The sequence below is a fragment of the Sinohyriopsis cumingii genome, chromosome 14 (assembly GCF_028554795.1).
Source record: "Sinohyriopsis cumingii isolate HCF-2022 chromosome 14, ASM2855479v2, whole genome shotgun sequence".
NCBI lineage: Eukaryota > Metazoa > Mollusca > Bivalvia > Unionida > Unionidae > Sinohyriopsis > Sinohyriopsis cumingii.
Window position 1 is genome coordinate 120,801,967 of NC_142974.1, and position 16,231 is coordinate 120,818,197.

The window sequence follows — 16,231 nt, forward strand, 5'->3', positions numbered from 1 at the left end:
CATGCATGGTATCTGGTGCTCAGGCCAAGAGATAAGTTTTTTGCAGCTGATCAGTTTTTCAGACGAGGTGTGTTGACAAATATTTATAGATACCCATTCATTCCAGCTTTCAAATGAAGAAGCAGAGGTTCATGTAATTATTTCTTTGCAATATTGCAATAATCTTTCATGCCTGTACAGGGTTAATGTAAATATGTTATATATTTGTTGATAAAGTGTGTTTTAGTGTTTATAAAACAGCAAAAGAAAAACAATATTTTTCTGTTCTTGCATATTTATAGTACAAAGTGATCAATATGGACAGATGTATGTGATTTTTTTCTTTGTATTTTATTTTATTTTGAAGTCCTATAAAACAGAGCTTTCAAGATAGTTAGTGTTTTGCGTTCCATATCGGTTTTCATGTGACATCACAAATCGTGCACTTCAGTATCTTCCAATCTGATTCTCAAGCCATGCAATCCCAACAACAGTTCTTCCCACATAATTGTGAAGGTATGTCTCATTTTGTGCGTAAGGATATCCTTATCATCACGAGATTCATGATTTTTATTTCTTCAAATAAAACATTGAAATTTGAGACATCTTTGTCATTCTTTCATAAACAAATCGATCCATCAATAAACAGATGCATAAACAAATGGATACATAAAATAGAGACATGTCATAATTTTAAATTTTCGTGGACTGATATCGATCATTTGGGTATTGTTCAAGTTTAATATATAGTGTCCTTTTATATTTCAAAAAGTATTTCAAGAATACTTAGCTTTTACATTCAACACAAAGTCGTGTTCTGTTAGGCACTTGTTTCATTTTAACACACTGAAGATGAAACAACATCATTGAACAGTTCTTGATTTCATTCCATTTCATCCTCTATCTGTCATCTCTACCACAAATACAATATATGACTACTTAAATTTGTTTGTCAGCTGTCTTTGGCACAAACGCTTGCTTTTGCGAAAACTATTTGTACATAACAGTTATGGCATAAGATCATTGTCTGGAAATAATTGTTAATGACAATCTTTGGGACATCATACAAAATAATTTTTAACAACAAAAAACAATACTATCTGTCAGAAATAACTGCATTTCTATTTGATAGTACTTTGCATGATTGCGGTTCCATTTCAGTTTATGAGACCAAGATCTATTAACTGACCTATTCCAATTACTAGTAAATTTCTCAATCTCCAAGTTAATCTAGTTCATCTTTAATCTCTTAGTCAATCTTCTGACTCAACAAGTCCTTAAGACTACAAAGAACTTTATTTTAAAGTCTAGATCAGTTGACATAAAACATGAAACCAAGCTAAGTCACAACCAAAAAGACAAGAGTCAAAACTCAAAATAGCAGAAAAGAAAACGATCTAGACAGATCAAAATTGTTTTTTTTATTTACTGAATAGAATAACGTGTCTTTAATTTTACTTTCTGATCAATCAACCATTATACATCAAAAGTACAGCAAATTTAAAGTTGTTTAAAAATGTCTTCCAATATCCATAGGTCAGCAATGCATATATAATTAACCACAGTACCTGAAAACTGACAAATATTCAAAACAAATACACGAATATGAATGACCAGACAGACAAGTATGACACATGTCCTTAATAGTTCTGTGGTGGGGACTAGAAATACAAATCTTTTTTACAGAGATGGGACTTGTGAGGATTTGTTAGAAAGATGAAGTAAATTGCCACCTTTCAGTGGGCAAATGATAACATGCTTCAGTAGTCAATGGGTCAAATATTTTACACATAACTCTGCATTGGATGTTTTGGGGAATAAGTAAAAATTTATTTCAATGTGTATGCTGTATATCCCCAATAGATCCTGCTGCATTTGATGAAAGGAAACTAACAGAGGCAATCATTTGCCCAGGAATGTGTCCCATGATGATTTTGTCCCATAATGCTGCTGCCCAGGAGTATGTTCCATGATGTTATTGACTAGAAATGTGTCCCATGATGATTTTGCCCAGGAATGTGTCCCATGATGATGTTGCCCAGGAATGTGTCCTGTGATGATGTTGCAGACAAGATCATCTTGAATTACCAAAGAAACTAAAATTACAGACCCCATTTAAGACTTTTTGTTTCAATCATTATTTTTTACAAATTGAGAACACATTGATGCAGAGCTGAGTTTTTCTCTGCCATGTAGTTTTCTGAAAACTTCCATTTGAGAAATGTTAGTAGAAGGGAAGTAACTCCAAAACAATGATGCTCATTTGAGTTTATTGAAGCAGTGGTCGCACCCCTAGATATATACTCAACTCTCCTGAGATGGACAAAACTTGAATACATTTTGAAGGAAATGCAAACATATATATATATATATATATATATATATATATATATATATATATATATATATACACACATGCAGTGGACCCTTCCATAAAAGGCAAAATTTGAATACTATTCAAAGAAAATGCCTATTTATATTGAATACTGAAAACTCATTAAATAAAGACCCAAATTCTAAAATCTTATGTATCCATCTAAGCAGTAAACGTTTATAAAAACACATTTTCCCTCTAATGAACATGAATAAATCAGAATTAGCACCGAGAAAAGATTAATTTTTATGTCTTTTGTTGTAATCAACTGAAACAGGGCTGCCAATCTTACCATGTTGAAAATTAAGATATTTCCTGCAATTTTTCAACTTGATGAAAACTGCTTTTTATTGACAGTAATATAAAAAGTATTATTGTTTCAAGTTGGTAAAAGGCTATATGACTCACGGATGTGTTCTGAATGATATGGATCATATACAATTTTTTTGCACTCATTAATGGATGTACAATGCAAAACTCAAAATATTCCCCCATCAATATGAAGTAATGCCATTATCTGAAAATATGACATCACTCACTACCAATACTGCGTTAAAGAATAACGGATTTATGCTCTCACTAAGAATTAGCACAATAAAGAATTAAGTAGATAGATCCCGTTTTTCTTAGCATAACAGGTCCTATATAGTTTCAATTATCTGCAGATAATTATTTTACATAAACATTTTTGTAAACCAAACAAACACAGAAATAAAATTTTGTGATAAATACAGAGCCAAAGTAAAATTACACAGAGACAGAATTTAAATTTACAAGTCCTGATCAATGATATGTGATCAGTTGGAATTAATAAACAGAAAAATGAAACTAGAACTTGTACTTCTTATCTATTATAGTGAAATGAACAAGCTGGAGAACAATTTGTTTTGCAACATAGCAATCTGACAATCGTATACTCATTATTCTCACTATGAAAACAAAGTCATATGGACAGCGTTCTTTTGCATACCAGGGCTCAGCAATGTGGAATAAATTGCCCACTGAACTTAGACACAAAGACACAGTAATCCCATTCAAGAGTGCTCTCAAAACTCACTTATTTCGACTGCAAGAACAAACTTAAAGACCTAATAATGTTTCCTACCTTAAATATTTTCAGCATGTTTTTTATGTTTTCTAATTTCATGGTGTTTGTTTTTGTAATCATATCATTATATGTTTTTTATCTTACAGGTGTTGTCTAATGTTGTAAAGCACTTAGAGCTTCTAAAGATTAAGCGCTATACAAAGTCCTCATTATTATTATTTTTATTATGATGTACAAACTGTCCTAATTAAGAAAAACAGTTCTAAAGTAAGCGAAGGCCAAAGTTCAATGTTAAACAGGGGACAGAACTAGTCTGTTAGAAAATTTTGAAAATCAAACTTGGACTAGGCCTTATTAATGTTGAGTGCAATACCCGAGTCCATCAACTACTTTAAGGGTTACTGTGAGAGGAAATTATATATATATGAAGAAGGATATTGTCCCAAGTCAGAGTTCACTATTGAAGTTCATAACTACAGTGGCATGCCAAGCAAAGTACCTAACCAAAGATACATCAAAGTTGATAATCGAAGGGCTGGAATCAAAACTTCTTTCTTTTGGTTTCAAGTCCAACACTGTAACCACTAAGCCACAGGGACAGGGTGAAAAAATGACACGGGTAATACTCTTTGGCCCCATTACACATACCTGGGCCATAAAAACATATTCTTCACTCTTGGTCCAACTTAGATGAAAACTTCATCTGCACAGGCTTCAATTTATTAGAGAGATACAACAGAAAGGATATGCACAGAGATCTCATAACGCTTACTTGTGTGTATTTATACGCAAATTTCTGATCTGTGACGTAGAAAATCACCCACGCAGGAGTCCTCCATACGCACTTTTTTGTTGCAAACAGGAAAGTTTCGCAGAACAATAAGTATGTTTTAATCACTATGAAAAATGAAACAATAATTTTATTTAAGTTTGTTGCTGACTTCCTTTGATCAAAGGTTACTGGCTTGCTTTGATGAAGGTGCATGTGTAATTAAAGGCCCTCTTTGAAGGACCAAAATATACCCATTTGTTATTGCTGCGGCAACACCAAATAATTGTAGAACATTGAAACAGATTTTTTAAAAATATTTGCTTGGTATATATCGGTGCTTCAAAGGTAATCAGTTTCTTTGAACTTGCAGGAAAACTATTTTTTGTCTGTAAAATTTGTTTTTTAAAATTGCTTTCCTTTGGTCGACTGTAGTCATTTCCCATTCTTGCTTTCAGAACTGGTCGATTGTAGCTAGTCAGTTGCATGGCTATTTTGGCTACATTACAGCATACAGTATCAAGGCCAGACACCAGCGTAAGCGGATTATAATATAACAATGCACTGTAAGGCTGGTTTGTCAATATGAAACAAGGATTTGTTTATGTAACAATAGATTCCAGTGCATTTTTATATCCAAGTTTGTGGGGACCTGTCATGGTGCCATTGAATTTCTACACTACAAAGCAGTTTTTATCAGCCAAAAATGTTGCCACCAAAAATATCTCCAGATGGTACATTTTGTTTCTAATTAGTAAAATTATTTTCACAATTTCCGACATTGGCAAAGCCCAGCGCGATCCCTGTTATTGTGTTCATTTCTGATTGTAGCCATATAAATATTGCATGCGACCTTGAAATCAAGGCATGTTGAGACTTGGACAAAATGCAGTGTGCAAATCTGGATAAGTATTTTGGGGTTAAACGGAAAACTGATGAAGATTTTAATGAGATTTAGAACTCTGCTATAGCTGCCAGAACTTATAGTTCGGACCGGACAGTAGCCAAGTGTAAGAAAGTATGCGATGCCTGGCTTAGTGTTTGGAATAAAAACTTTTCTTGGATTTACAAAATTCATACTGATTGACAAACAAGAGCTATATGCCAGTGGTGTAAAGAATGTGGAAATTAAACTCAGTGGCAACCACCGGTTCTTCTAATCTGCAAAGTTTCACATTTTCTAGGCATGAGACCACCTAATTGGTAGGTAGTCATAAAATCATTGAACCGCACACTGACAGAAGTCTGTACAACTCTACTTCAAGAGACAGAGATTTCCAGACTTTGCAGTCCTGGCTGTGATTGTGCTGGTGTCACCAGTGACATCTGTGGCATACAAGAGAGGCTTCAGAGTGCAGAACAAAATCAAGATTAAGTGAAGGTCCAGAATAAAATATGAGACCTTAACACAAATGATGCAAGTAAAAAAAGAGGGACCTAGTGTGGAGGAAAACGATCCAAAGCCAACCATCAGAAAATTTTGCAAAATGCGACATAGACAAAAGTGAACTATATTGTAATTAAAGAATATGATATTTGTACATGATATCAATTTTAATACATATATTTTTTTAATAGAATAAATGATTACAAATAAATTGACAAAGTTTAGTGTCTGTTTATTCCTGGCCATTTTAATGGACATTTAGCCACTTCAGCATGTTTCTGGGAGGGGACTGCAACTTTTGCTGGTGGAACTACAATTTTTACCAAGTTAGGAGTCCTGGACTCCTAGTGAGACCTTTAAGTATTTAAGTAAACAGATGGATACAAATACAGAAACTGAGCAAAAGAAGAAAGGAAAGTGATGTTACTACACAGACATAAATAAAAGAATGGTTAAGATATTTCACTAAAACTGCACTTGTAATAAAAACATTCACACAACAAAAAAATCATTCCTTTCAAAGTATGTGTACTTTTGGTTCCAGTTAACCAATAAAAATTTAAAAAGATCATTTACTCTACTGAAGCACATATTATTTTAAGAAATTCAGAGCCTAATTATGTACAGTAGTCCCCCTCTTGAACAGCACCCTCCCCCTGACCAGCAGCCACCTGCTCCTTGTGGCCAGAATCTGTTGGCACAGACGAGTTTGTGTTCAAAAATACCCCTCACAAAAGGCCACCCCGCTAACTCAACCAGCATATTAGTGCAATAATATAAAATTTATCCTCACAAGCGGTCGCATTTTATTTTAATATGTATCCAGAACCAGTATTTTATTCATAATGTGCGTTAAGTAATCAAATTTCTATTTCCTGATGTCAGGTTTTCGTTACTAAAAGAAGTATTGACTAAAGTACATGAACCACTAAGGTTAATATTATTTCATTTACGCCTCATGAGAAGCCACATTTATTCCATAAAGCCAAGAAAGACTCCAATTTTCATCCATACGAAAGGGTAAGTACATGTAATCCGATTAGCCTTACTGCTGTGTTATCATGAGATGTCCGGTTTAGTCACTCTGATAACTATTAAGATTACAATTATCGAACAGTAGTAACAGCTTAGAAGTGGCAGTATCGATGTACAATACCCAAGTCAGCAGGAAAATGGTATGATAGCCTTTATGGCTTCCCCAAGTAAGATGTTGAGCTTGTTCACTTTGATAATTAGTGGCTATTACATCTGACAATAATTGTCAAGATTACAAATCATAATGACCGCGAGGTCAAATATGCATGTTGTGAATGGTACATATTGAAGCCATTTTGGCTTCTCTCACTTAGTGTAAAGAATTGTATAAAAACAATAGGGTATCAGACTGTGACTAATGAATCACGTGACAAGATCACTTCCTTTAAAAACACATGGCAATTTGCTTAAATGAAGAAAAATTGTTTTATCAGTCTTGTAGTTGGTAACATTGGAATAACTTACTGCACAATGATCAACATGTCATCAAGTAAAAGAAAAATTCTCAGTTTAGAAGAGAAAGTGAAAGTAACTGAACTGACCAAAAGGGGGAGAGTTCAAGGATCCTTGCCAAAAAATCTGATGTCGGAAAGACTCAGATAATATCGTGAAAGATAGGGAAACACATCTGCAGAAATGGGAAGGTGGAATGGACAAAGAAAGGAAGATTGTTAGAGCCAGGAGATGTTTGAATGCTGATTTGAATGACAAGGTTTTTAAATGGTTTTGCACTGCATGTGCTAAGAATATTCACTTACCAGTCAAACGATCCAAGAAAAAGCAGCAATTCTGTCATTTCAAATGGAATATGACAACTTTACCGCAAGTAACGGATGGTTGCACAGATTTCAAGTCTGACACAATATTAAGTGTTCTGTCCTTAGTGGAGAATTAAATACGAGGCAAACAGAAAAGCATGGATGACAGGACAGATATTTGAGACCTGGATCAAAAGACTTAATCAGCAGATGAAAGTGAAGAACAGGAAGATCCTGCTTTTCCTTGACAACTGTGCTGTACAACCAAAACTGGATTTGTTTAATGTCAAGGTTTCAAACTTTCATCCAAATGCAACTTCAAAACTTCAGCCCCTGGATGCAGGGATAATCCAGATGGTCAAAATGAACTACAGGAAAAAGCTGCTGAGACATGTTTTGTACCTGATGGATAATATATCAGCTGCATCGGAGATGGCACAGAAGGTGACTGCTGGATGCATCCGATGGCTGACATCAGCATGGTATGTCCTGACAACCGAGACGATTCAAAAGTGTTTTCAGAAATGTTGTTGTTGTTGTTATAGGGTTTAACACCATTTTTCAGCACAAGATAGGCTATACATGGCGGCCAGTATTAATGGTGGAGGAAGAACCCGGGAAATCCCCGAAAAGAACCACCGACCCATGGGAAGCTACCGGCAAGCTTTCTCACATATCCACATTGGCCGAGCCCGAGACTCGAGCCTATGCAGACAGAGGTGAGATGACAGTGATCCGTGACATTGAGCGCTTCAGTCCACTTGGGGCCCCTTTTTCAGAAATGTGGGTTTTCCCACGAGGTATAGGGTGTACCAGAGGCAGAGGAGGAAAACTGGGATGAAGAGGACTATCTTCTACTTATACCACCTTTGTACAATCCTTAAGGATTATGTTCAGTGTGATGATGCATTAGCTACAGAGAACACAATCAGTTATTACTGCGAGTCATTAATGATAGAGGGTGCTAGAAATTCTAGTGAAACATGCCAGGACGAGGGAAACGACTGTGACAGTGACACAACATGTGACAATCCAAACCCAGCCAAAGAGTGCATTACATTGTATACTGCACAGTTATACTACACAGAATTGATGGATTATGTCCTTGCAACAAACAAAGTTGAACTTGTGGACATAATTATGAAAACACAAGACATTCTTAAAAAGATAAAAGAAAAGCTGTGGAAAGCAAATTTTTCAAGCATAAGAATTCTTAGGAACATCTGTATTGTATCTAAGTGGCTGCTGGTGACAGCTGATGTGATCTGTAACATTTTTATAGAGACGGTTTTAAAACTATATCAATGATTATGCATAACATTTTTTTGAAAATGATGAAAGTTTGTTTCATTGATTTCACAACATGATTTTTAAATGAAAATATTAAATGTGGTTGTGACTTTCTTCATATGTATTTACTATTCGCATTTGTCATCCCCCTCTAGAAAGGCCACCCGCATTATAGGACCACTTCCCTGCCTTATAAGAGGGGGACTACTGTATTACTAAATACCAACACTGTACATAACCACAGAAAGGGTGTGGGTTCAAATCCTACCATCAAATCAGCTGTGGTTCGCTACTGTAGCATGTTTTTGTGCAAGGCAATTCACACATTACATTTGGCACTAAATATGATAATTGTGTTGCTGTGTTACAAACACAACAAATGTTTACATACATTCAAGTAACTGGTAAGCCAATTAAATACAACTAAGTAAAGATATTTGTTATTTGTGACTCATGAAAGAATCTGATGACAATGATTCAAAAACCTTGCCTTTTCCCTCTCTTCTATCTTGCATTATGGCAAATTGTTTCCCCTGCTAACATGATTTAATACTTGTTCACCAATTACGCCTGTATAACTTTAGGTTAAATTAAATAATGTCTCATGAGCTTTGACCCAACTTCTTTTCTATAAGTCTTTGAGCTAATGATGGCTCCTTTGCTTCATGCTTCTTGGGTTGGTCCTTCAAGTACTCCTCCCATCTGTGAAGACCCAGCAGCGTACAGTCAGCCTCGAGAAGGGTAACATGCTTGGGTGACCCCAGGAATGCTGAGCTCATTTCCAGGTCATTTAACTGTAACTTTACTCTGGCACCCCTCTTGTACTTCCTGAAACAGATTTAAAAAGAACAAGTATAAAATGAAGACACATTCTGTGAAGTTATTCGTCTCCATTGTGATATGATCTACTACATCAATATATGTACAACTGCCAGAACACCTACATGCATATTCCATTGTGAGTAACTGAGACAAGAAACTGATGTACTACTACCAGAATTAAGGCTAACCATATATGACAAAAGATGGTGAAAAATTTTGCTTACAGCAATCTTAAAAGGGAAATGCAGTAATTAATCAGGCAACCAGAACAATTTTCTGGGCAACCAAATCTTGAAAAAAGGTGGGCCAGGGACAACCATGGATTTTCAAATACGTGTATTTTTCTACCCACAGGTCATATACATTTCAACCAACACACCTAGCATGTTAAATGCCGCTAAAGACTTTAAAAACAAAAGCATCAAGGAAATAAAAATGCACATGTGGTCCAGACAATGTGACCTTCTTTCCATTTCAAACCTAATCATTAGGAGCTTCAACACCTACATGGCATCCATATCTGCATATGCGAGGATGTGTTGTTCACATAACAGGAGTGTTTAGGTCAAAGTGCTCTGTAAGCTCTGGAGAATTCCATAAACTTCTATAACGTTGAGACAATTTTCCCCACCTTTTATTCACTTTTTAGGAAAATATTAAATATAGGCCCTACATATGTTGTATGCAGACAACAGGGTGTTAACTACCTTCTATGCAGGGGCCCCGAGTGGCTGAAAGCGCTCACCATTACGGATCACTGCCATCTCACCTCGATCTGCATGGGTTCAATCTCAGGTTCAGCCGGTAGCTTCTTGTTGGTTGGTGGTTCTTTCCGGGGTTTTCCCGGGTTCTTTCTCCACCACTAATACTGGCCGCCATGTATAGCCTATCTTGTGCTGAAAAATGGTGTTATACCCCACAACAACAACAACCACCTTCTATGCATGTGTAGGCAAGCCAACTTCACTAACAACGGACTCTTGTGCAATTTGAAAATGACAGTGAGCAGGCTCTTTGTTAACACTGAATACTTCAGTTTGGTTTTAAACGTGAAGATAACAACATTAGGGACTGCTTGGTGACACTGAATTTATAAATAATAAATCAATGAATGAAATGAGTATGTCTTCTACATTTTTTTTTAACCTTGATGCTTTTTCTTTTTAAAATCATGTGGGGGCAAAAGCTGCTGGATATGTGCACTGAAACAACAGAACTATATTGGTCATAACAAACCATAATCAATTCTAAAATCTTATCTGAGCTAAATTTACCAAAATGTCACTAGACCTTGATTGTTATGGATATAAACTGACATGCGCCATATTTAAATCTGCATTACATGCTGTTTATTATCTTTCCAGATGATACTGGGTATCAAAGCATGTCATACACTGGTAGATTCAGGTCTTGTTCAACAGGGTTAAAATACCCCAACATGGTGTCAGACAACAAGTAGCTATGGCATGATTTGTGCTGTAGTATCGGCATGGTTTATCAGGCCATTAGTATTAAATCACTGAGAAGACTTTTTTGGAAGTGCTAATCCCTGTCAGAACAGAATACCTGTGTATTCTGAGGGTACCGATTTCAGATTTAAATTGCTGATCCATGCATGGAAAGCAGCATCACCCCAAGCTAGAGCAACTTGTAACAGCAGTCACACAGTTCCTTGTGATTTAGACCTTAGGGGCCATCCATTTAGTAATGTATGTACATAAAAATCTGGCGAAGCTTGACGCCTCCCCCCTCCCTGTACAAATGCATACTTTTTTACACACCCCCACCTGCATACGTATACTTGATTCACCCCCCCCCATTCTATAGAATGGACTATATTTAATCCATGCAGAAACGATCAAGGATTAATAATATTACATGTTTAATAAAACAGATAGTCCACCGACATTGAATGTCTGGCTGCATCAAAGAAATAAGCTGCGTAACTTTAAAAAGTTTGTGTACTGTCTGCTAAAATTCAAACACCTACTGAACCAAAGTCAAACAGGTTACATATTAGACAAATTATTATCAAGGTTTAAACCCCCCTCCCCGTTTCCTATACATACGTACATTATTATTTGGGTTACCTCTCTCCATGCGTACGTACTAAATGGATGGCACCCTTACTATATGGTTAAGACAAAAGGATTATGCTAACTGTCTATGAACAAAGGTTAGTCAAAATAAATGTTTTAATTAGCAGCGAGCAGTCCAATACGCTGCCTGATCAACAAAGCTAACTCGCTAACAAAAGGTGTGCCGTAGTTGTTCTCTGCGATCAGTAATGTTAATATAAAAAGGCAGTAGAAAACTTGTTGGACTCAGGTCAAAATATGATTTGTCATGCCAAAGAAAATATTACATAAGTGCTGTTTCATGACCTGCATCACATTCTTGGCTATGGTGCTCTAACACAGACCCTACTGCAACTCACAATGATACATTTTTTTAGCCAAGTTAGCAAAACTAAGTTAATAAAAAGACTATGACCTTCAAAACATTATTATCCAAAATGACATATCTCTTGTTATTATAATATGTATTTAATTTCCAGTTAAAATCGGATGATTGTGGGAAATGATCAATAAAAAGATGCCATGTAGACTCAAGGTCATGCAAGGGGAGTTACTCTAATAACACAGTAATATTGAAAAAAATACTTGTAAGATGGCATATTCATATCCTAATGAATATGATGCACAAAGTGTAAATCAACTTGAAAAATGGATTCTACTTCCATGGCCCTCCATTTGTGCCATCCAAAAGAACTGATATAAGAATTAAAGCAAAGCATATGTAACCACCTGTGATGGATGAGTGGAGCCAGTATTGTCAGTGACAATGGGCCTACCAACATGAGTGAGTTAGATTTTTGACTCTGCATATTAGACATATTGCTATAAAGTCTGCAGTGTGGCAGTTTATATTGCAGGACTCAAATTTAACACAAATTTCTTTGTAGCCAGACAGACTAGTATATTGAGATATTTTCTATTCCTGCCAAATCTTTACTAGTCCTGCTCACAAAACAATGTCACACAGCTTTCATGTACGTTTACCAATTCAATTTCAAAGTTCGAAAAATCCACAACAAAACTGGATGTTTTCTGTGTGTTTGTTTTTGCGAATTGCATACACCAGTTACACCACTAATCTCTTAACGCTGAGTGCCAAGCGAGGAAGATGTTAGTGCCATTTCATAAGTCTTTGGTATGACTTGACCAGGGATCAAACCATGACCCCAGGCATCCAAGGCGGATGCTTTAACCACTAGGCCACCGGAGTGTTGACCAGTCCTTATACTAACCTCTTACGGCAGAGTGCCAAGTGAGGCAGCTGTATGTATCATTTTTTATACATTTTTGGTATGACTTGACCGGGTTCAAACCTGCAACTTCTTGCATCATAGGCTGATGTTCTAGCCACTGGAACAGACTACCAACATGAGCATGAAAGTATATGTCAGCCACATACTGTCAAACAACTCCAGGTGTTCCAACAAAAAATAATAAATCATGTAAAGCAACGTTTTAAAGTCAATACCTGTTAATTATGAAAACAAAAACATTAAGAAACTTCACATCTTGGAAACAGTGATAGTCATGGGTGCATTATTAAAATAGTGTATTCACAACTAGCAACTTATATTCATCCAATATCAATGAGCACATGATAGGTGCATTATACAGAAAAGACCCAAAATATCGATGCCACAAAAGCATGTATGATTGTTTACTGGAGCATGTGTGTTTATGTTTTTGAATTTTAATGTAGCTTTAACAAATTTTCAGTTATATTGCTATTATGCAGTGATCAAGAAACTAAATTTGACACAGACCCCAAGCTGACTCCAATTTGCATATGCCCAAAATTTCCCCTTTTTAATATTGTCACACAATGTTGCAGTAGCTACAATTCAAATATAATTCGTGTTTATCATTACACTCACAAGGAACTGGATGGTTCTGGTGTTCAAACTTCTCTGTTGGATTGTCTGAGTGAATCCTCATCAGAACTGAATTTGATGAATGTCAATGTATTGTTTGCAGCATGTGCAATGAATAATACCCTCTTTGTCAAAGAAAAAACTGTCAACCAACAGTTCTGGAATTTATTTTTGTTGGGCTTTGCTAATAGCTAACTGCATCGCAAATCGGCTAAAAAAAATGAATTCCACTTGAACACTATTCCGACAACTGAAATAATCATGAAATGCAACAAATCGAACTTCAAAGAAACTTTGCCACTGTTCACAAATTTGTCAAAAATATAATACATATGGCTTAAACATTAATATTCAAGGCAATAATGTGTAATAACTTTTGTTCTTGTACATACATCCAGCATCTCATTGATTTACCTGTGAGTTGTTCTTCATCCTAAACACTGTCATCCAAAATTGCCCTTCTCAGCAGAATCAAGAAATATTTACCTATGGAAACTCGCAATCTATACTACAAGTCATATATTCTTCCAACAATGGGTTATTGTTGTAATTTATGGGGAAACTGTGCTAAATCTGAGCCTGACAGGATTTATTAACTTCAGAAACGAGCAGCATGTGTAATTTTAGATGCATCTGTTGATCATCCCTCAAAAGCATTATTTACAGAACTCAAATGGTTCACAATACATGACAGGATAGATTTTCACAAGGCAGTTCTTTTATATAAATGTCTATATGGAACTGCACCAGAGTATCTTCAGGACTTATTCAGGCCTTTTTCAACACAATACCAGTTGAGATCAATATCACATGGAAACCTTCAAGTACCAAAACCAGGAACAGAGCAATTTAAAAAAAGCTTTCAATACTTGCGTACAGTTCTGTGGAATAAACTTCCACTACATGTAAAATCTGCTGAAAATATTAGAGTATTTAAGAAAAGATATCATGAGCATGTATGTGTTTCTAATAGATAATGGAATTTAGTATTTTAATACTAAACATGTTAAAATAAACACTAATTATTGCTATCTTCATAATGTGTGCATTGTTATACTCTCCTTAAGAGGGCCTCAAGGGAGAATAGTCCTTGACTAACGAGTCACCGTCTATAAATAAAACATTATTATTATTATCATTATTATTATTAATCCTACCAATGTAAATTAGCACAATGGACTCACCCACTTCAACCTTTAAAATATGTCACTAGCTATTGTTAGCAAATTAATATGTGACAATGTTTATACCTGACCTCTTTTTCTTTAATTGCCACTATTTAAACTGCCCTAGGGATAGTTTTATATCAGCTCAAATCATGACTGTTTACTGTTTATACATTCTACATGTAATGGGCTTTTTACTCCTGAAGATTACTGAAAATTGTGTTTTCTCAAAATACGATTGTGTCAAAAGGATTGCGAGTAAAAACAAAAAATTTCACATGACACCACGAGGGCTTGTATCATTGCTTATATTTAACTATCATACATATAGAATACAATAATTTAATACTAATGTGTGACTGACAGTTGAATTGCAAGCAATGATACAAGCCCCTGTACATGAATGTGATGCTTCAATTTAAATAAAATTGGATCTGAAAATCAGTGGTGTCCTGATTTATAGGTTGTGATGCATCAGGTATGTTAACATCTTGAAAATACATTTACACATTTCAGTGCAAATCTAAGTTTCCTCAGGCAAATTTTTTCTTCTTCTACATGCCCAATGGGCATCTCACTTAGAATACAGGACAGGCCTGATCTAAAATTAGAAGGGCCTTGGGCATTGGGCTATCATATTTTTAGCACTGCTATGATGTCTGCAGTGTAGCAGTTTATAGTGATGTTAATCACTGGGGCATCATGCCACAGGCATGATGAAATGAACCTAAAGGTGTGATCCAGTACAATCTGGATTGAATGTTGCATGCTGTGATGTCACAATGAATGCTATGCATATTGACAAATGAATTCATACTACCCTATACTGCGATGATTCCACTCAAAGTGCTCTTTTCTTGACCCAAGTTTAGTACATGGCCACCATTGTAAAAGAACATAATTTTCATCTTAAGTTTCTTGACGACAGTTAAGGTGACGGTGCAGATCATTAAAAAATCAGGATTGAATAGACTTTGGTTAAATAAAAGTAGTTTAGATTTTAAAAGAACGATTTATATTTAATTGAAAATGAGTAAATGTGCATACATGACCCATGTGACTTCTACTATAGTGATTGCTTACTTGAAATAGTGTTCATAATAAAAAAAAAATTTCAGTCTCATTTTTGGTACTAAATAATTTTTATCGGGTACCGTGGAGTTAGTAAAAAAAAAAATGAAAGCAGTCATACTCTGCCTTGTACTGAGGTCTGCGACAAACACAGTGGAACTTTCCTCCAAAGTCTATGTAAAGGTCATCTCCAACAACATCAATCACATCACCAGTAATGATGCTGCCCTCTGGTTTCCCTATCTGCATCAGCTTGGATTTTCTCAACATGCTCGCAAAAGATTCATTCTCAGGTTTTGTTGGAGCTACTTCTGGTGTTTCTTGATTTACTTTTAGCTTCTGCAGAACTCGCAACAATCCCGAGATTCCTGAAGTGCCCTTAGTCTCAGAATTCTTCATCGTACCTGTCGCGTCTCTTGAATATTTACCTGTGGAATTAGTTCGAATGTTTGTGCAAGAGAAACACCTTGATCTATCCAGACATGTACGATAATTTTCACATTTTGACCCATTCCTTCTCCCAACCAAACGACAAATAACCCTCATGGCGGCAGACATATTGGAATTTAAACCAATAAACAAT

At 35.7% G+C, this 16,231-nt stretch overlaps 1 protein-coding gene across 1 annotated transcript; it reads right to left on the reverse strand.

Annotated features, from left to right (window-relative positions):
* Nucleotides 1-1,256: 1,256 nt before the first annotated feature.
* Nucleotides 1,257-16,220, reverse strand: LOC149784719 (small ribosomal subunit protein bS1m-like). Its single transcript, XM_089932747.1, has 2 exons — nt 15,770-16,220; nt 1,257-9,468 (listed from the first exon to the last, which is right to left on the reverse strand). Exons 1-2 carry the CDS (start codon nt 16,204-16,206, stop codon nt 9,243-9,245), a joined length of 663 nt encoding a protein of 220 aa, XP_089788873.1. The 5' UTR covers nt 16,207-16,220; the 3' UTR covers nt 1,257-9,242.
* Nucleotides 16,221-16,231: the final 11 nt, after the last annotated feature.

Coding starts and splice junctions, on each gene's coding strand:
- LOC149784719 (XM_089932747.1), bottom strand. CDS start 16,206: ATGTCTGCCGCCATGAGGGTTATTTGTCGTTTGGTTGGGAGAAGGAAT. Junction 9,469..15,769: donor AGACCTCAGTACAAGGCAGA/GTATGACTGCTT, acceptor AATCTGTTTCAG/GAAGTACAAGAGGGGTGCCA.